At 44.8% G+C, this 20,977-nt stretch overlaps 2 protein-coding genes across 4 annotated transcripts in view; both read left to right on the top strand.

The window, feature by feature from the left end:
• Positions 1-10,865, top strand: part of MCM6 (minichromosome maintenance complex component 6) — a 22,233-nt gene extending 11,368 nt beyond the window's left edge. Inside the window, exons 9-17 of one of the 3 annotated variants that reach the window (XM_018561801.1) lie at positions 3,474-3,615; positions 4,260-4,367; positions 4,401-4,556; positions 5,505-5,633; positions 5,711-5,872; positions 8,253-8,379; positions 8,457-8,612; positions 8,702-8,841; positions 10,508-10,865. In XM_018561801.1, coding sequence (XP_018417303.1) covers positions 3,474-3,615; positions 4,260-4,367; positions 4,401-4,556; positions 5,505-5,633; positions 5,711-5,872; positions 8,253-8,379; positions 8,457-8,612; positions 8,702-8,841; positions 10,508-10,627 — 1,240 coding nt within the window. In that variant the 3' untranslated portion in view covers positions 10,628-10,865. Of the gene's footprint in view, positions 1-3,473; positions 3,616-4,259; positions 4,368-4,400; positions 4,557-5,504; positions 5,634-5,710; positions 5,873-8,252; positions 8,386-8,456; positions 8,613-8,701; positions 8,842-10,507 lie in introns of all 3 variants that reach the window. The other 2 variants (XM_018561802.1, XM_018561803.1) reach the window with 2 other exon arrangements.
• A 6,293-nt stretch (positions 10,866-17,158) lies between these two features.
• The window catches only part of LOC108791337 (lactase-phlorizin hydrolase-like), a 29,916-nt gene continuing 26,097 nt past the window's right edge, over positions 17,159-20,977 (top strand). The window contains exons 1-2 of the mRNA XM_018561800.1: positions 17,159-17,708; positions 20,101-20,171. Of these exons, the coding sequence (XP_018417302.1) occupies positions 17,159-17,708; positions 20,101-20,171 (621 nt within the window). The remainder of the gene's footprint in view (positions 17,709-20,100; positions 20,172-20,977) is intronic.

The raw sequence follows: 20,977 nt of genomic DNA, 5'->3' as shown, positions 1-20,977 counted from the left end.
GTCCAGGGAAGTTGTGTGATACTTCGCCAACTAAGGGCCACGTGACCATTGAGAATCTCGCCGGGTGCCAAGTCCCAGATGTAGGAGTTTCTTATTGGTCATGTGACTGCGCTCACCAGTGACCACTCATTGGCAAGAATTATGACAATAAGGACTGCGGAGCTGGGAAGTGTACAGACCACTACACCAGCTGGTGGGGGCATCACACAGCTAAGTGCCACAGGGACCGTGAGGAACGTGCTAAAAAATGTTTTCGCATTTTGCGAAAAGGCGAACTTACCCTTTTAACATTCACTTTAATAATTCAGCTGCCGTTTTTGGATTTATTTTCTTACTTTTAAAGTATTAAAAGTAACATTTACTCTCTACAGTATTTGGGACCAGTGTTGGACAGTGCAGATTTCACACCGGTTCTATACCGAGAGCTGAGCGATCAGGTCACCTATGACGGCACAGCTCACAACCTGGCCTGTGCAGAGAGCAGTCACTGCTCCCTGCTCAGATTTCTCCCTCCCCTCTTTGTTCTCCAGTGCTTACTTCAGGGACAGACAGGGGAGGGGATGGGCACGGCTGGTTTTGGATATCGAGTGGCAGAGCCAGCTGTCAGGCGGCTTTGTGGATCAACCAATATTGTCTGCATCCTTCCCGGCTGCCACAGGACTGCGATGTTGGCAGCAGCCTGCTACAATGCCTGCTGATTTTAGCGTACATGCGTTAGAATAGCACTGTAGAAGAAAACAGATTTACAGCTAGGTAAGGCTGTTGATGCATCCATTGTACTTTATTGGCTTAGACACCTAAAATCTATCCTGTGGCTGGACATGCCGGGGTCTGATTTCTAACCCATTGAAGGGTCAGAGTTTCCAGCTATCAGCAGCTATATGCATTATGTAAGGCTTGGGGAACTGTGGAACTTGTACATTGGAACATAAGATTTTGTTCTTGTATAATCGATACTTAGATAACTTACAAGGCCAAGGTAGTGAGGAATTATATAATGCATACAATTGATGTAGTCTTTTGTTAGCTTTTAGTACGCTAGGCATTTCGCAACAAGTTAAGGTATAAAGTCCCTATCATTCTGTTACATCAGCATTGTAATGGAATACTTAATAGAATTTTAATCAAAGCTTATTTTTAAAAAATCCCTTTTATGTAGTAAGTGCCGCCTTCCGTCTGCCCATCAACTTCCTGGATTCCCTATGTTTTTGCATCTTTCCCTGCTGCTTGGTATGATACAATCTGGATTTCCCAAGACTGCATATTCCATCATGCATTGCTTCCAGCAGGCATTGATCATGTTACATTGTTCAGACGTTGAGTTGTAGTTCAGCTTTGGTCGCACCGTGGACATGTGACCGCTTTGGAACCATGGCCCTAAAGGGTCACAAGTGCTCCTGGCTGTCTGAGATATTTATCTTCCTTTATTACCATGTGAACATTTTATAGGAGCATCACAACTTACTTGGAGATGGGCAGAGATCTCTTCGTACTCTGGACGATGTGTGGTGATACTTGGACATTAAAGTAGTTGTTTTTGTTGCAGAGTAGGGATGTGCCGATACCGAGTATTTGGGCGAGTACTTGTATTCTCCCAAATGCTCCGGTGCCTAGCCGGATACCCGAACGTCCGGTATCAGGAAGCCGGGGGAGCGAGTCATTACACGCTTCCCGGCCAATCGGGAAGCCGAGCAGCGTGTAATGACTTGCTGTCCGGCTTCCTGATTGGTTGTGAAGATGGCCAATGAGGAAGCCGGATGGCGAGTATTAACCCGCCCACTGGCTTTCTGATTGGCCAGAAAGCCAGCTTCATACTCCCTCGTCACCTGGTGATGAGGGAGCCGGCTTCCCGGCCAATCAGGAAGCCAAGAGCCGTGTAATGACTCGCCGCCTTGCTTCCTGATTGGCCAGTTTCTCCACCAATCAGGAAGCCAGGTGACAAGTCATTAGCTGCCCCCCGGCATCCTGATTGGCCAGAAAGCTGGCTTCCCTACTAATCAGGAAGCCGGGTGGCGAGAAATTACACGCCACCTGACTTCCTTAATGGTACTTTCGGTATCGGCGAGCACCGAAAAAAAAATATCATTACTCGATACCGAAAATTGGTATCTGTGCATCCCTATTGCGGAGTAAAATAAATAGACGGACATTCCACTTGAATAAGGTGCTGGGAATCCTAACACTGGTCATGCACATAATTGATCATTTTAGGTGGTCTTTTGCTCAACATAAACTGCCAAAACAGATTGGTCCTAATGAGAGTGATAGTTTGTTCATTGAACCTTCTGCTTAGTACAGTTAATTATTAAAGATGCAATTCTTTCTTGTATTGTAGAGTCGGTTACATAAATGGGCAGCATAAAACACCCCGAGACACAGAAGCCCCACCTATAAGTCACCTCTACATGCCTTATGGCATACGCAGTTCTTGAACTATTGATCTGTACGTGTCAGTTTTAATCTCTTACAGTCAATACTTAAGATAACTTGCACGTTGGCATGTGATACTATGCATTCAGTGCTGTTTACATCTAGAATTGCAGACTTATCTTCATACCTAATACAACTTAGGTGTGTAAGTGGTTATGAAAACATGTGAAGGGACTCTGACTCTTGCATAAGGAGTGTCAGTTGATCGGGTATCCTATGACCAGAACTGTGGCATGCTGTGTCCCCATTGCTGGTTCACCAGGAACTGATGCCGTTACTGAGGCATGACCAGAACTGAGACATGCTGTGTGTCCATTTGCTGGTTCACCGGGAACTTATGCCGTTACTGAGGTATGAGGACGTGTGCCTCATTGCTATTGGTGGGATGTTTTCTCCTTCGAAGTAAGACCAAAGTTTTGGGTAAAGGATTAGATCTTCACCTTTTATTGCTTCCTTATTGGGAAGGTTACCTCACTTCCTATCCTGGTGATGTCCTGATTGGAAGTAAGAAAATAATTCTTACCCAGGGCTGGCCAAATCCAAGGAGCCAGTTCGCCATTTATTCCTTAATTACAGTTGCCGCCTAGTTGTCTTGGATTGGACAGATTGGCTCGTAAATTCCCTATTCATTTGTCCAACCCTGTTCCACCCATTCCTTGCTCTTCTTAATTTTTTTTTTTTTTTTTGTTACTGCATTTGTACCTTTTTGACACAATTCACTTAACTTCCTGTTATGGAGACACCTTGTCACCAGACCCAGATTTGAGCCAAAAAGTTGCTACAGAGGTTTTATCTTTTCCCAAACCAAAAACAATGTTGTGTAGTCTCTAATCTGCCTGGGGGACTCCTTTCCAATACTTTTATTTGTACATAACGTTCTGGGTATATGTTGCTGTGAATGTTCTACAATATTCTACTCCCATTTACGATCCATTCTGTGGACTTCCAAATGTTCATTTCCTCTTTCATTTGTATTTAACAAGCAATGACTTCCATTGCTGAATTAGCGCACGTCAGTGTAACAAGTTATTTTGTTTCCTCAGGCATGTTGAGGAGTTCAGCCCGCGGGCGGTGTACACAAGCGGGAAGGCGTCCACTGCTGCTGGTCTGACTGCAGCGGTGGTGAGAGATGAAGAATCCCACGAGTTTGTAATAGAGGCCGGAGCCTTGATGCTGGCCGATAATGTGAGTTCTTCCTGCATGCTGTGTGTCGTCTTCCTGCATGCTGTGTGTCGTCTTCCTGCATGCTGTGTGTCGTCTTCCTGCATGCGGTCTGTCGTCTTCCTGCTTGCTTTGTGTTCAGCCAACAGGCCTGGTAGCCAGTTCTGCAGTATTCAAAAATGTTAACCAGAAACTAGACATAAAGCTGCCAAGGTCAATGGGGTGTCAAGTCACAAGATGCTTTCCTTCAGGGCAGTTGACAAATTTTCTAAGAGAACTTCTGGTTTTGTACATGGCTAATGTATGTAAACCCTAACCATGAACTTCCCTTATCTGCCCCCTTGAAATATTGAACAGTCCAAAGGGACCAAATAAGAGTTCATGGTCAAGGTTTCCATAAACTTCCAAGCTTATCCTACAAACCTAACACGCATCTTACTTTAAAAGCATCAGGCTTAAGATATAAAATGCTTGAACAGTGTTAGATTGTATCATTACACTGATTGTTGGTAAATGAAAAGCAATCGAAGTGACTTAAAGTTTTTAAGCTTAGATCGTAAAGCTGCGACCTTGTCCTGTGTGTGTGTGGGTCGAGTTGGTCAATGCACTTTGGTCCTGTTTACTTACTGCAATGCATTCTAGGCGATCTAATAACTTTGCCTTTCCAGGGTGTGTGTTGCATTGATGAATTCGACAAGATGGACCTAAAGGATCAGGTGGCAATCCATGAAGCCATGGAACAGCAGACAATCTCCATCACCAAAGCTGGTGTTAAGGTATGCTTTCTGACTTGTACCGTTCTTCATCAGGCAACGCTGAACGCAAGGACGTCCATCTTGGCTGCTGCAAATCCTGTTGGTGGTCGTTATGACAGGTCAAAGTCCCTGAAACAGAATGTAAACTTGTCTGCTCCAATCATGTCGAGATTTGATCTCTTCTTCATCCTGGTTGATGAATGCAACGAGGTACCATTTATAGCATTTTGTTACATTCTTCTTTCTAGCCATCTAAAGTCACCATAACCAAGCTAAAAGCTAGTAACATTGTTTTCCCCATGGTGGCTTTTTGCATATCTTAACCGGGAAAACAATTTGTTTTCCCAGTACACATGTCAGATACCCCGGTCCTTATCTACCATGAGCTGTGCACCAACGAACCACACCCACTCTGTCTGCTTCTTTACCCCCCCCCCCCTCAAGAGCGCTTAAAACATTGGACGTCCTATTCAAAACTTTTAGCATATCTTAACACATTTTAGTTACTTGTGCATATTCACAAAATTTACGTATTCATGACCTAGAATGTGAACCTGCAATCTAGGATAGCCATATATTGTAAACCTCTATCCCAGGTATTTAAACCTGCTTGCTTAGCAGACTAAAGTCTCCCCCAGATACATGGATGATTTCCGCTCTAACTGGTGGCACCTCCAGTAGATAATGCATAAACAGTAAAGTGTGCCTTTGTGGTGTTTTTATGTTTGCAACTGGTTAATACCTTTCATGTTAAGAATTCATTTTACTTCCTGTTCTGGAGAAGCTGCAAGAAGCGCTTCAAAATCTTTCTACAGTGAAGGGAAATTCCCTCATAGGCATTTATCACTGGAATAGTTGTCCCCATAGAAGATTCCCCCAGTCTACCTGTTCTGGTGATGTAAAAGTTTAGGTTGGTTTTTCCATCAGTTTTGTTCCCACGAGGGTGAATCTTCCCCGTGGGGACAAGGGTTATAACTTTTTCCTACTCTGTTCAACACACTAGTTTTAGCTTTAGATATACTATAAGGTTGAAGACTTCTGGTAGACTATGTACTCTATAAACCCAAACGCTTTTCCATAATTGCTTTCATAGCCAGTTTGTTTAATGACTGACTTTTGTCTGAGAATGCTTTCCTAACAACTTGTAATGGTCTTCAGGTGACTGATTACGCCATTGCTCGGCGTATTGTTGACCTGCACTCTCGCATTGAGGAATCCATTGACAGAGTGTACACCCTGGATGAGGTCCGTAGATACCTGCTCTTTGCCCGGCAGTTCAAGCCCAAAGTAAGTTTCCCAAAGCAGGTTTTTATTTTTTTATGGGGATTTGCCCTTTTTCTTATGAAACTTTCTACTTGCAACAGATCTCCAAAGAGTCAGAAGACTTCATAGTGGAGCAGTACAAGAGGCTGCGACAGAGGGATGGGACTGGAGTCACCAAGTCAGCTTGGAGGATCACCGTTCGACAGCTGGAGAGCATGATCCGGCTGTCTGAAGCCATGGCAAGGATGCACTGCAGTGATGAGGTGAGAATTCTGGAGCTTTGACAGAGATTTGCTCCATGTAGTTAATGTCCACTTAGAGACGGAAGATACAATGCTGCAATTCCAATAATCTATTGCAAGCTATTGCTTCCCTATCCAGGTATGTTCCCAAGAGCAAGTAAGGGCCTGCAGTTACAAAGTGAACTTTAGCTTTCAGTAAAGCAATGACCCCTAACATCTAATAATAAATCTGAGGCCAATGTAGACCAGTATGGGCTGACAATAGTAATGCTACAATGCAAAATAACCCTTGTCACCAACATCATTGACAGGTGTTTAATGGAAAGGTGCCCTTATCCTGGTTGCCCCCTTTGCACTGACCTAAAGTAACCTACCCTCCCCAGATGTATACTTCCTGGATGTACCAACCACAGCCTCTGTTTACATCCTGGCCATGCCAGTGCATTATGTCTCCATTGACTTCTATGAGACTTTTAAGCCTCAGGACAGATCCCCCTTAGTAGTCCATGTGGCTGTAATGTGCAGGAGTGGCCAGGAAAGCATGACCGTATTTAAACTACAGAAGGCATCAGTCAAATCCAGGTAAGAATGCATCTGTGAAGAGGAAAGGTGGGTTGCCTTAGCCCAGTGCAAATGGGACAGGTGCACTTTGTCCTAAAGTTCACCTATAATTTATGATCCAATAGGATACAAACTGACAGCACTCAAGTGATGCAATCCTGCTGTAGAGGAACTTTTACATTCATTCAAATGGTCAGTAACAATATCCACGGCATTGCAGTTCTCCAACCATGGGAAACTCTGCACAAGACCTAAGGCCCGGTTCACACCTGGGCGTTTTGTAGCGCGTTCCTACGCTCTGCAAAACGCTCGAACACCGAAATCCCATTATTTCCTATGGGTATGGTTCACACCTGGGCGTATTAAAGGCCGTATGAACGCCCTACACCCAAAGAAGTAGAGGAGCTTCTTTGGGGCGTATTTGCCACGCGTATCCATTGGGATACAGCCAGGTAGCCCTCGTAAACGCGTGTTTGGCGCGTGTTTTTACCGCGGATTGCGGTAAAAACGCGTGGCGCCACAAACGCACATATTCGATACGCCTTGGTGTGAACCCAGCCTAAAGGACCAATACAAAGCATGCCCGCATCATGTGATATCTTCAACATTTCATTCAATATAGATTGTACTCTTATAGGTTCTTGGCAACATAATATTTGACATCACTGCTCAACCTTCTGTATGTGGGAAAACCTTCATTGTTCAGGTCTGAGCAGCACTCGCTGTCTCTAGCATGTGTCTTAGCTGATGTATTTCAAGTACAAACCCTTTTCATCAGAGCTACTACTTTTAACTATCCCTCACCTTTAATTTACAATCTGCAATAGACTATAAAAAGACAGGTAATGCCCGGACGCTGCATATGTTGTTAGGCTGCTCCCGCTTGATCCTTGACTAATTAAGCGACTAGGGCTAGGAGAAATAGACATGCTTCCTACGTTTGTACCTGTACGATATCATTAATCGACTGTATATGTGTTATATGTTTACTGTAAAATGTTTGCTCAAAAATAAAGAATTAAAAAGAAAAAGACAGGTAATCTTAAGCATGTGGGCAATATTCACACTAACCTTGCAGTCATAACATGACAGTTACAGTCTGAGTACAGTGTTGGTTTTTCCGCACCCAGAGTTGCGTGGGTCTTGCCTTGGATGGTTTTATGTGAAAAGCTCTGTTGCCAAGAACATTTGTAAGTACAAGATATATATATATATAATAAAGTTTTATTGAAGATCTCGCACAATGCTGGTGCACCTACCTTTTGTCCCTTAGGCAGTGCATAAAACAAATGACTAATAAATGCACCTTCGGTTATGTGTGATGACCTTGAGAAGTGCATTGACCCCATGGAGTTTTCATTGCTCAGCTAGGAGCCAGCAGATTTCTAGTACACTTATTAGTCAGGCCAATTCCCATCCTCACAGGGAGTATTCCCCGAATAAACTTCACTTGCCTAAGCTGTGTTCAGTCTCTTCAAGGACCAACCAACCAGCACGTGCCCTGCAGGTTCCATTCATATAACTGCGAAGCACTTGCCAGACAGAATAGATTCTGGAGAAATATAAATGCTGCTTTTCAGTAAAGTTAGAGCACATGTGTCAAACTCAAGGCCCAGGGGCCATTTCCTAGATCTCTGCTAGAACTATGAGGTAAGTGAAAAGCACTCGCCTCATAGTTCTCTAAGTGCATTGACAGTCTGGCTTCTAGCTTATGTCCTGCTATAAATTGATGGTGTGTTAATTCTAGTGTTGGTATCTTTATTGCACTCAAGTGCAGCTTTGAACTGCCAGTGTTCTGCTCGCGTAATAAAAAAATGAACCCATTCCCAATGTGATCTAGGTGCAGCCAAAACATGTGAAGGAAGCTTTCCGGCTATTGAACAAGTCCATTATTAGAGTGGAGACTCCAGATGTGAACCTGGACCAGGATGATGTAGAGGAAGCAGAGCCTCAGGAGGCCATCAATGGTGAGTGTTCTGTGATATCCTGCCTAGATCCAGTCATGTTGCCAGCGCTATCCTTTTCTAACATGCTGTCTGTCCAGGCGATGCCGGAATACCCAATGACCATGTGAATGGAATAAACGGTCACGCAGATAGTGAGCCAATGGAGACTTCTGCCAAACCATCCTTGCGTCTCGGCTTTCCGGAGTACAAGAGGATCTCCAATCTGTTGGTCCAGCAGCTGAGGAAGATGGAGGGTCAGTAAGAAGTCTGAACATCTAGTATGGTTTACTCTTCTAGCAGGGGCCAGGATGTGTTCTAATTATCTTGTGCTTGGCTCATACAGATGAGGACGAGTCCACACAGAGGAGAAGTGAGCTCCTCAACTGGTATCTGAAGGAAATCGAGTCAGAAATCGACTCCGAAGAGGAACTTGTAAACCGGAAGAAGATCATCGAGAAAGTTATCCACAGACTAGTTCATTATGTAAGTATCCTGTCTTCAGAATCTATATTACAAGAGTGAAAGCCTCCCCTAAAGAGGAGAGCTGATGGATCTATGTAAGAGTTAACTGATCTAAAATAGAATATCAGTCGCAGTCTGGGTCATAAGCAGAATCCAACTTTCTCTAGAGAATACTGAATTGCCTAGTTTCCTGGATGTGTGGTTTTGCGATGTGGGCAGAGATTCAAAATATCCCTCTGTGTCTCTCCCCCCCCCCCCTTTATTTCTCGCTGCAGATGAATTTAAAAAAGCAATTTCCTCAGTCATTCTACAACACAGATACAGATTCATAGTTTTCCGTCATTAGAAAATATCTGTATTTTTTACTACTGCCAGGGTTTGGGTTACTTTGTGTTTGGAAAACATAAACCTGTGCAGCCATAAGAGGAGCAATGAAGTTCCATCACTGGGTAGCCACCCCTGTCTTTTTGCTGATCTGGTAGTTACCCATAGCGTGTGATGATTTTGTTCAATTTGTTGAGACCATAGACTTGGTAAGCCTGGGCATTGCCCGGCAGCACATGCCCTCCTTTCCCTTGCTCCCCCCACCGCTCCGAGTAGCTGCTTGGAGCAAAGAAACATTGCTGGTACTTAGGAGTATGTGATTCCCTTTTCTCTCATGTGACAGCGGCAGTGTGTTGTACAATATATAATTCATTGATTCTAGGTATTTATATAGCGCTGACAATTTCCACTAGCCTCATAGTTCGAGCTGACGTGTGACAATTAAACTGTCACACGTCGGCTCAATAGATCGTGAAGTGAGCGAACGCATACTGTCACTCGCTCACTTCTCGATCCTGTCCCTGCAGAGAGCCATGACTGTCACTCACGGCTCCCTGCAGGGATTCCCCGCTCCGATCCTCCAGTGCTGACTGGTGGAACGGACGAGAGAGGGGGCGGGTAAAGCTGGCTCTGCCTCTAGATAGGCAGAGCCAGCTGTCAATCACGCAGCTGAGTGGATCTCGACAGTAATGTCGGGATCCGTCCCGGCAGCCGTGGTCTCAGTATACCGCAAGCTGTAGCTCGCGGTATACTGAGCTTTGGGTGACGGGAGGACGCTAGTTTGTGTCCTCCCGTGACCCTAGGGGGAACTGTGGGGAAAAGCCCTGACCCCATAGTTCTCCTTTTAAGAGTGTAATGCTAGAATTCAGCAGGAGTTATGATTTACATGCCTCTTGTTATGTGCAGACCACGCTGTCTAGTAAAAGCAGCAAACTAGGGGTACATACGACAGTCACCCCTTTATTCTACTGGATGAACTCTTTTTACATTTGCTGCTGCTCTCTAATAGCATTGGGACTTCAGAATTCACTGACCTGTTTCCAGCAGGTTTGCATGTCCATAGATTTGAATAAGAATGTGAAACCTGTTTAATGTGACCCATCGCCCGTCAACACAGGTTTCAGTGCTGGCACACTTGGACAAATTGTTCTTCGAGGTTCTGGGGTTTTTGTTCTCCGTTTTATCTGCATTTATGCCATCTGCTCTTTCAGTTTCAGAGCCTTTTAGATCAGGTGAGCAGTTGTTTTCCATTCATTCGATATTACAAGTACAAATTGGGGATAAAATGCATCGCTATTGGATGTCCTGTCTGTCACAAAGTGCAAGCTCTTTAACCTAACCATGCTTTTCCTCTTGTTTTCAGGATCACATCTTAATTGAATTGACACAGACCGGACTGAAAGGCTCTGGCAGCGAAGCGGAAGCTACAAAGGAAGAGGATCCTTATCTGGTTGTTAACCCCAACTACCTCATGGAGGATTAGTGCGGCTGTAAATATGGACATTGGAAGCTCCTTCCAGCTTTAACTCAAAGCTTTCTGGCCTCACCAGCCTGGACTTTCTTGGATGCTTATATGATGACTTTCAGAGCCATGCGCTTCTAGACTTTAGACTTTATTTTCAGAGCTTATCTGGGAATCAGAAGTGGTCTTTATTTTAAAGAGTACAATAAGTTTTATTTTGGCCTTTTAGTATTGTGTTCGTGGCCAACTACTTCAGAGTTCACTGAGCTGGGTCTGGAGGTGTCAGGTTGTGACACGTCGGTTCGGTCATTATGATTGAGAGGACTTTAGAGACTAAGTGTATGCAAAAGTTGAAGTGCCCTCCAGCTCATTAACCATTTCCTGATCCAAGTGGCTAGGTCAGATAATAAGCCTTATGGGGCATTTTCCTAATTGTCAGCTCCTAATTTTTATTTTTTTACTGTGTTCTGGGGCAGCAAAGCCACTGTTCCGGATTATAGGAAGGTTGCTTCCCTTTTTAAAGTGCTTTTCCAGCCAAATATTTTTTTTGGCTAAAGTGTCACCACCTCTGTCAGTGTTTCCTGCTTTGTTGTCCTGTTGGGGAGATTTCCTCACTTCATGTGCTTGTAACTACATTGCAGAGATGGGAAGTGAGAGAAATCTCAATGATACCTCGGGTAGCAATGAAAATCTGACCCGTTTTAACCCTTCCTCACTTTATTGAAAAAGTTTTGCCTGGAGTAACAAGACTCCTTACCAATGAGCCCCACCCCAAGCCATTGGTACTGCCATGTCTTCTGCTGCTACTGCCACCATCAATGCAGGCAGGAATACCTGGTGCTTTCAGATATGAAAAAGCACGTGACTTCGTTTTGGCAGTGCTTGCATCCAACAGTCAATGCCAAGTGAAATTACAACCCCCCGCCCAGGGGATTTTAGTACCCGCTCAAGGGGAATCCTTTACAAAGCCAATGTGTCCTTGAATGGGTCAAAATGACATTGTCTCAAAACGTCTGTCAGAATCTGGTAGTATCAGGAGAAATTCCCTTTTAAAGGAGAACTATGGGGTCAGGGCTTTTCCCCATAGTTCTCCTTAGGGTAACAGGAGGACACAAACTAGCGTCCTCCCGTCACCCTAAGCTCATTATAACGCGAGCTACAGCTTGCGGTATACTGAGACGCCGGCGCGGATCCCGACATCGATGTCGAGATCCGCCCAGCTGCGTGAGTGACAGCGGGCTCTGCCAATCTAGAGGCAGAGCCAGCTGTACCCTCCCCCGTCCGTTCCGCCAGTCAGTGCTGGAGGATCGGAGCGGGGGGAATCCAGCCCCTCCCCTGTCACGGCAGAGAGCCGTGACAGGATCGAGAAGTGAGCGAACGCCGGTATGTGTTCGCTCACTTCCCGATCTACTGAGCCGACCTGTGACAGTCTCATTGTCACAGGTCGGCTAGAACTATGAGGTGAGTGAAAAGCACTCGCCTCATAGTTCTCCTTTTAAGATTGCCCAGGAGGGCAGTAGCAGTTCTTAAAAGATGTAATTTTTGTTTTTTTTTAAATCTGTTTTATTTGATAAAGTGAGCTAGCGTCTCGGCAAAGCCCGGTTTTACAATTCTTGTATAGTTAAGACTATCATACTGGTTTGCTTGGACTTCTGGATACAAAGTGCCTTAGGCCTCCATGCCGGTTTAGCCCAGGTATAGGCAACCTTTGAAATTCCAGCTGTTGTGGAACTACAAGTCACATGAGGCATTGCAAGCCCAGTAGCCAAAAGCATGACCTCCAGAGGCATTAAAGGAGAACTATGGGGTCAGGGCTTTTCCCCATATTTCTCCTTAGGGTAACGGGAGGACACAAACTAGCGTCCTCCCGTCACCCTAGACTCAGTATACCGTGAGCTGCAGCTCGCGGTATACTGAGATGCTGAAGCGGATCCCGACAATTGTGCCGGGATCTGCCCAGCTGCGTGACTGACAGCTGGCTCTGCCTATCTAGAGGCAGAGCCAGCTGTACCCGTCCCTTCCGCCAGTCAGCGCTGGAGGAGCGGAGAGGGGGGAATCCAGCCCCTCCCCTGTCACGGCAGAGAGCCATGACAGGATCGAGAGGTGAGCGAACGCCGGTATGTGTTCGCTCACCTCCCGATCTACTGAGTCGACCTGTTAGTCTCATTGTCACAGGTCGGCTAGAACTATGAGGTGAGTGAAAAGCACTCATAGTTCTCCTTTTAAGTGACTTGTAGTTTCAGTGCTGAGGCCGGTTCAGCCCAATGGCTGTCAGATCCCGTCAGCAATGTTGATATTGTAAAGGGTCTGCTGCATACCTGTGATTTTACATTTACCCTTTTATCCAGCACATTTAGACCGCCTGTGTACATCTTTCACTGTTTCAATTTTGCTTTTATCCTGTTTGATTTGTACATTGTACTTTTTATGGTTTTTATCACTTACAGTAAAAATACTGTAACTTTGTTTAACATATACCAGTCTCAAAGCTGATCAAGTCCTTTCATGAGTGTGGGTGTCGGTGTTTTACTCTAAAGATCTTGACCACTTAAATGATAGTGTCAGAAGTGTTACTATTGCTTATTTTTTGTAATTTCTGTGCTTTGCTGACATTTTTGTTATAAAAAAATAGAGTATATAATAGGGATGCGCCGATACTTGGCATTTTCTTGAACTATCAGGGTTTCAGCGGTTGCAGCTGGGACGGGGCTCTGGCGCTCCACCACTGTCCTGAAATCATTAGTCTGTATTGTTTTAGAGAAACTGTCACATGACAATAAACAAAAATGTATCAGTACTTGTAAAAACTGGTATCGGTGCATCCCTTTATATATGTTAATAAAAAACAAAATCATTCATTAAAACAGAGATGTACAAATCCCAGGAGCTCCGTCTGCTGCTTACAAATGACAGCTGCCTCCTAACGTTTGAATTTTTCTCCAGTCTTTTTCTCTGGAAAAGTATTTGTACTTGTACCGAGTATGGTATTTGGTAGGGATGCACAGATACCGATACTAGTATCTATATAGGTGCCGATACCGAGTATTTGGGCGAGTACTCGTACTCGCCCAAATGCTCCAATGCCTTCCTGTATTGGGAAGTCGGGCAACGCGTCATTACATGCTGCCCTGCTTCCTGATTGGCCAGGAAGTGGCTCCATGCTCTCTCGTCACTTGTGTTACAGGGTACAGGTCTATTACAGGGTATTTTGTTTTGTTGCAGGCCAGCTAGGAGGTTTTCTGGGGATTCTTTTTGTTTTGTATTATTGTAAGCCTTCCCATGTGCACCCTGCTACAAAGGCTGGTTATAAATGTATGCGGTTACCATCTTTTTCTAGTTCTCCAGCCAGAACGCGGCCTTCCTCCGGTATCTGGCCGGCCAATCAGGAAGCCGGGCACTGTGTAATTCAATGCCCTGCTTTCTGATTGGCCGGCTCCATACTCCCTCATCATGAGATGACGAGGGAGCATGAAGCCAGCTTCCCGGCCAATCAGAATGGCGGGCGCTGCGTCATTACACAGCGCCCGGCTTCCTGATTGGTTGGGAAGCTGGCCAATTAGGAAGCCGGGCGCTGTGTAATGACGCAGCGCCCGGCATTATGATTGGCCTTGAAGTTGGCTTCATGGAGCCGGCCAATCAGAAAGCAGGGCGTTGCATCATTACACGGCGCCCGGCTTCCTGATTGGCCGGCCAGATGGCTCCGGCTGGGTACCAGAGGAAGGCTGCATCCTGGCTGGAGAGGCCCCAGGGGTGACAGGCTGGACATACCAAGGTAAGAGGGAACAGACTTTCTTGTTAATCGGGAAGACGGGTGGCGAGTCTTTACACGCTTCCAAGCTAATCAGGAAGCCGGGTGGCGAGTCATTACACGCAACCCGGCTTCCTGAATGGGACTTCTGTTACTTGGTAATTGGTATCGGCGAGTACCAAAAAAAAATGATCGGTACTCTACCAAATTACCGGTATCGTTTCATCCCTAGTGTATATAGGTCACGTTTGCAGGCCACCTGCTGAAAATGCTCGCTTTCTCTGTATTCAATACTTGTTGCAGGTCAGTGAAAGTATGGACATCAAAGTCTAAGTCCAGACCATTTTTCTTTGCAATTGTTTTTTTTTATTGAACACATTTTCATTTAAAAACACAAAGACAAAGGAATAAGGGGGAAAAAAACCCCATCAAGTATCGGAGCGAAGGCAAAAGCCCCAGCCAACATGAACATAACTTTGCAAAATGTGCGTCAAAAGTAATTTTGTCAGCTCCAGTAACCCCGTGCATAAAGGAGTATTGGGGAAAACAAGAACACACAAAGGACAGAACAGGAGGGAGAGTAGACAAACAATACAAAGCTGTCGGCCCGCCACCCCACAACACTGCAGGGACATAACACAGGTATTCAAAGGACCAGGGAGACCCGATCGAAGTCATCCAGGAAAAAAAGCCTTGGAACCATGGGTTCCAGACAATGGAGTACGTAGCCCTGGACTCCAAACCATTTTTGCATAGGGTTTCTGGGTCGGTGAATGAGTTCTATATCCACTGCATCATCAATTGCCAGGAAACTAGCATTGTTAGGGGAAAGATAATGGGTCCTCCATAGATCCCCATCATGGGTTTCCTCCCAGACCTTTTCACTGACTTTTACAAGGTGTGAAGCTTCAGGAAAACGTCCACCATACGAGGGCAATAATCGTGTTACTTCCCTAAAATGACTGCATGGAGAATTCATAAAAAGGGGGAATATTGTCGTTCATGGTAGGGATGCACCGATACCGGTATTTTGGTACAGATACCAATTACAGAGACACGGAAGTCCCATTCAGGAAGCCAGGTGGCGTGTAATGACTCGCCACCCGTTTCCCGATTACCAGGAAAGTCTGTCCCCTCTTACCTTGGCAATTCCAGCGTGTCACCCCCGGGGCCTCTCCAACCAGAACGCGGCCTTCCTCCGGTACCCAGCCGGGCGCTGCGTCATTGCATGCTGCCCAGCTTCCTGATTGGCCGGGAAGTCGGCTCCATGCATCTCCTTACACGCTGCCCGGCTTACTGATACTGGAAGTATCGGGCTAGGCATTGGAGCATTTGGGCGAGTACGAGTACTCCCCCAAATACTCGGTATCGGCACCGATATCGATACTAGTATCGGTGCATCCCTAGTTCATGGTTTTTCTAAAATGTGTTGAATTTTTCTAAACCAAGTCATCACATTCTACATTGTTCAGTATTTTGGGAGTCAGAATAGTTCTGTTTTTTCTGCATTGCTCAGGACTCGCTCTGATGGACACGGATGCAGAAGTCTTGTATGTTGGCTGGCCATGTGACAAGCTGCATTTATACTCGTTCAAGTTACTAAATAAAGAGAGCTTACATTTATGGTCAGGGTATAAAGCTGTGTTTGGCTTTCAGGTAATCATACACATTGATTAAAACACTCCATTAAATTAGCTTATTGGGTTTGCTCGGGTTTTTTTTAATTTTTTTAACAGTCAAAGGAAGTCTGAAGTTATACTGTTGCCTACATGAAGGTTTGATATTGGCAAACAAAGTGTATTCCAGCCCAGTTTATTATTCCTACTACTATGAGCATGCTTCAGGTTTATGCTCTTTGCATGAGAGGATGGATATCTTTCCCTTAGGTCTGCTGTCTTAGGGCCATGTCACACCAGCCTGCATGTTATGGGGTATATAATGTGCATGCCAGGTGGAATCTATTAGATCTGTCATTGCCTGTATGGCCTGTGCATTACCTGTTCATGGCCCTGCCATTTGCCCTATCTCTGTACCCCAGGTGTTTAAAGTATTTGTACCATCAAAACAAGGTGGATGCCATGAGAGGCTACCCGGCAGTTGGTGAGGGGGGTCTGTTGGGCAACATACTGTATATCTGACTGTCCAGATGGTAGAGATTTGAGCCTTTAGCAATCACAGCTGGAGATGTCTCATCCCCTGTAATATCCGGGACTTGTCCTGGACACATCTCAGTGTTCTTTCCTCGGGAGAAGCTTCAGACTCTCCAATCTCAGTTTTTGTACTCTAATCCAGAAGCTCGCCAACTTTTTGCATGAGGACTTTTTTTTGTGTGTGTGGTGCCAGCCTGTTAGGATGGGGCAAAGTGAGGGTGAGGAACTTGTTTGTAGGAGGAATCTCTTCCGATAAATATCTTGGAGCTTCAGATGCTTTGCCTGTACCTTCAGCATTTTTTTTTTGCTGGTAATATACGTGCTTGTCTATATGTACAACAGACCATAAAACGGGGACATGCGAGGAGCAAAAGTGGACAGAGGGATTGGGTTCATGCAGAAGGACAGCCCCTTACAATAATACAGTTGGTCCCTGTCCATGTCCCATCCTGTATTTCTCAGCTAATAATTAACATTTGCTTCTAGCTAGAGACATACTTTCCATGGGTTTCCTATATCATGCATTAGCAAATCTTCAGCCAGAAATAGCTTTTCAGCACTTTTCTTATCTGCAAGTCAGGTAATGAAGATTTTTATGAGCCTAAGAGAAGGTATAAATGTCTTCTGCCGATATGTTTGTACATTCCGATCAGGATGGCTCTGGCCTGGGGAAGCCTTCTCATAGTTCTCTCCTCCTTGTATCTTGGAATCTCTTGGGCAGCTGTTAAAGACTTAATTGCAATTGCTGGACCTCTCAGAAGTAACGCCTGGGGACTTGACAATGAAGCAAGGCCGTACGTTGTGTTTGATTGCACTGAAAATGATGTACGTGAGCTGAGAGAGCAAATTACAGTTCTGCATAAGTATGGAGTTACCCACTACAAGATACGTTTAGAGAAGAGGTCCATGGTGAAGGGTGACTATCAAGTGCAGTGTTACCGGAGCCTTCTCCAGGTCCTGACCGAGGCTGGGATCAGACCGATAGCAGTATTACACAGTGGAGATGGGCTACCCATCCTTCATACTGCTGAGAATAACACGTACGTAGACTATGCTGACTTTGCCTTTCGCACGTTTGGGGATCTGGTCCACACTTGGATCACCTTCGATATCCCCAAACATGAGACAACTGTCTCGTTACAGGATCTGCTACAAGAACATGTGAAGATGTCCAGCTTATACCGCAGCAAGTACTCCACAACTGGTGAGGTGTCCTGTGTCATTGTGAATTATTTCTTGTTGAAGTCTCTCATGATATGTATAGGTTGTGGCTTGGTGACCAGAGATGTTGGCTATCTTTCTTTTTAATGCCCCATTTTAAAACTGGTCACTTCATAGAATCTTGCCAGAGGACGAATGTTGGGTTTAGTCATCCATGCTTTGTCAGGTGTTCACCTACTTAAGGTTGATGTGAAATATGGAATATGTATTGATGAGTATCCTGGTCATTGAAAGAGGTGATCTGTATACGGGTATATGACACATCTACACACAAGCTACGTGTTGTAGTCATTACAGTGAGTGAGATTCCAGCCAAAAGCTTTCTTTAGTTTTGGATGGTGTGTTAGAATCTCTGCCAGATATTTGGGAAATTCACCTTTGCTGTTTGTTCTAATGACCGTTACTGACAGAGGAGGCGAGTGCTAATCAGAGAGAAAATACAAACGATTGGAAAGATGGAGAATTGCTTTACTGAAGGGATGAGCTCGTTCATTTGAATAGTTTATTGAGCACATTGAATTTCTTAGTCAGGATATGGATGGGGTGCAAGGTAAACACTTCAATATTTGCACTAGTGACATTTGTCTTTCAATACATAAGAAGCGTAGTGGTAGCTTATTTCATGTCATTGGGTGTTGGCAGAACTGCATATAGCCTCTTCCGGAAGAGCATGGGGGCAGCGTGACAATGCAGAACAGCAATTGGGACAGAGCGTTGACACCCTATAACACAAACTACCTGAACAAGGAACTTTATGGCAGGATTACCAGGTATTATGGGAGCTGCAGCCTTAAAGAGATTGAAAACTACTTTTAAAGTTGCATTAACATGTTAAAGAATATATGAGATTTGAGTGATCGGGTTTACATCTACTTAAAAAACGAACAAAGGTCCTAACCCATCCACACTTTTTTTTTTCCCTTTTGATTAGAGTAGGGGGGGTTATAACCCCTTTCAGATTTTAGTTTTCCATCTGTGTCCCACTGGGGAGATTTCTCTTGTCCTGTCCCCACAAAAAGAGGGAAATCTCTGGTGGTCAGCAGGGTCACCAGAACTAGTGTCCCCATTGGAAGATGTTCTGGGGACAACCGAAAATGTTGGATTTTCTTTCACTCTCAGTGATAACGGTCACCGGGACAAATATAGAGTGTGAATCTCCTCTACGGGGGTTCTAATCCCCTTACACTCTATCCAAAACTTTAAAAAAACAAAAAAAACTTTTGGCTTTAGACCCACTATAAATAAATTGACCTCGCCGACAGATGTTTCATATTGATATACAGTATACTAATTAGCTGTAGACATGCCATAGGTCTTATATACATTCCTCATGGAGTTTGACATAAAGATTGGACAGAGTCCCAGCGAATCATCATAGTAACAACTCATCATATGTGGAATAATGTATCCCCTTCTGTACACTGTAAGATATTTGAATTTACCAAGGGACATTATTCATTACAATACATCAAATCTTATAGACTGGTATATATTATGGGACACATGATGGTGACCCATTCACACTTGTGCTTTAGTACAGTGCATGGCAATGCACCTGCCCTATGAGTGGTGATTTACGGTACCCTTCTTCATGAATGGCGCCCCAACACATAATACAGTAGAACCCAGCACGCCCAAGTGCATATACTGTGTGCATTGCATTGATAAAAAAGGGTCATGCACATTTTTACATCCATGGTGGTGCATTGGTAGGCCATTCATAATTTAAAGTGACATTAAACCCTCAGATTTTTTAACATAAAACAATACTGTAATGTGCGCCTTACTGTAATCCATGGTAGTTTGCCTTCTCTTTGCTGCTCTTCCTTTTAAATCTGTATCTCTTCTCATGCTGGGCAGAACTTCTGTTTTGCAGCAGACTGCCTTGTCTCTGGAATGGCTACATGGTGTCTGTGTGTAGGTTTGCAACCTGAGCCAGCACTACAGGAAGAGGCACTCAGCTGCAAAGGGAAGTTCTCCCCAAGCATGAGAAGACATGAGGATTTAAAAGGAAGAGCAGCAAAGGGAAGGGAAACTACCATGGATTACAGTAAGGCGCACATTACAGTATTGGTTTATGTTAAAAAATCTGAGGGTTTAATGTCACTTTAAGGGCTGCCCTAATGCAACAAACGTTACAGTGTGCTATAACATGCATGCATTAACGTATTCCTGCAACAGAACGCTTAGGTGTGAATGGGCCCTGATGAGCAAAGTCTAAATCTAACTGTAAGTCATTACACCTAAATAATTCCTATTCCTTCTTCACCTGATTTCTATTTGCTCAAGAAACTGCTTCTTCCATCTTCTTCTATAAAGTTATAATACTATATAATGTATAACAATGATTTCCAATGTCCTCTGTGTTTTATCAGGTGGTCAGCTGTCTATTGCTGCAGATCCGGCCATTGTGGACTTATTCCCAACACTTCAAGAACATTTCATGGTAAACTGAACCCCCTCACCAACCATTTATGGCTCATTCACGGGGGCATGCACATTGGTAGAGACCTGCTCCCAAGATAATTATATTTGCATGCAGCCGCCTGTACATCCCTATGGGAGGGAGCAACTGCATGCGGCTATACACTGACCTGAACCTGCAAATCCATGCGAGTCCAGGTGCCCACACTAGAACACAGAGAGTGTCCTCAGACAGGTCTCTGCACGAGCATGTCATACAGATGTGCTCACGTTTGTGGATGGGCCCTTTAGGGTTCATTCCCATGGACACAAATACAGACGTCTGAGCATACAGCAGAAAATACGCCTATATTTTTTGGGGGCATCCGGGATCCCCACCTGTTGTGAATATGTGTCCATAGGATCGTATGGGCACAATACTGGTGTACATGCACACGCGAGTACCGGCATTTACACCGGCAAATGTTCCAGACCCCGCACATTTTGCCTTGGGGAATTTACACATGCACATGTATGCCCATACACTGTGGGAATGAGCCTTTATTCACTTTTTTATTTTTGCTTATTTTGTTGCCTGTGGTGCATAAACTAAAGAGGCAATACAAACGAGTAAATAGGAAAAACATCTAAAAAAAAGGGTGACCCTGCAGAGCCCACCATAGACTCTATCTATGGTGGGCTCTGCAGGTTCTCAGCTGGGCTGGTCACACTCCTTACCTGTCCGCCTCCGTCACCGAGACCCGCCTCCTCCTCCACTGCCAACTCCAGCCTCCTCCACCGCCGCTGCTGGCTCTCACTGACTCAGTAGCGGCTGTGGAGAGTAACGCA

Source organism: Nanorana parkeri, unplaced genomic scaffold (assembly GCF_000935625.1).
Source record: "Nanorana parkeri isolate BGI_ZX_2015 unplaced genomic scaffold, ASM93562v1 scaffold545, whole genome shotgun sequence".
In the NCBI taxonomy this organism is placed as follows: Eukaryota; Metazoa; Chordata; class Amphibia; order Anura; family Dicroglossidae; genus Nanorana; species Nanorana parkeri.
The sequence above is the reverse complement of the archived record's forward strand: the minus strand, read 5'-3'. Positions and strand labels throughout refer to the sequence as shown.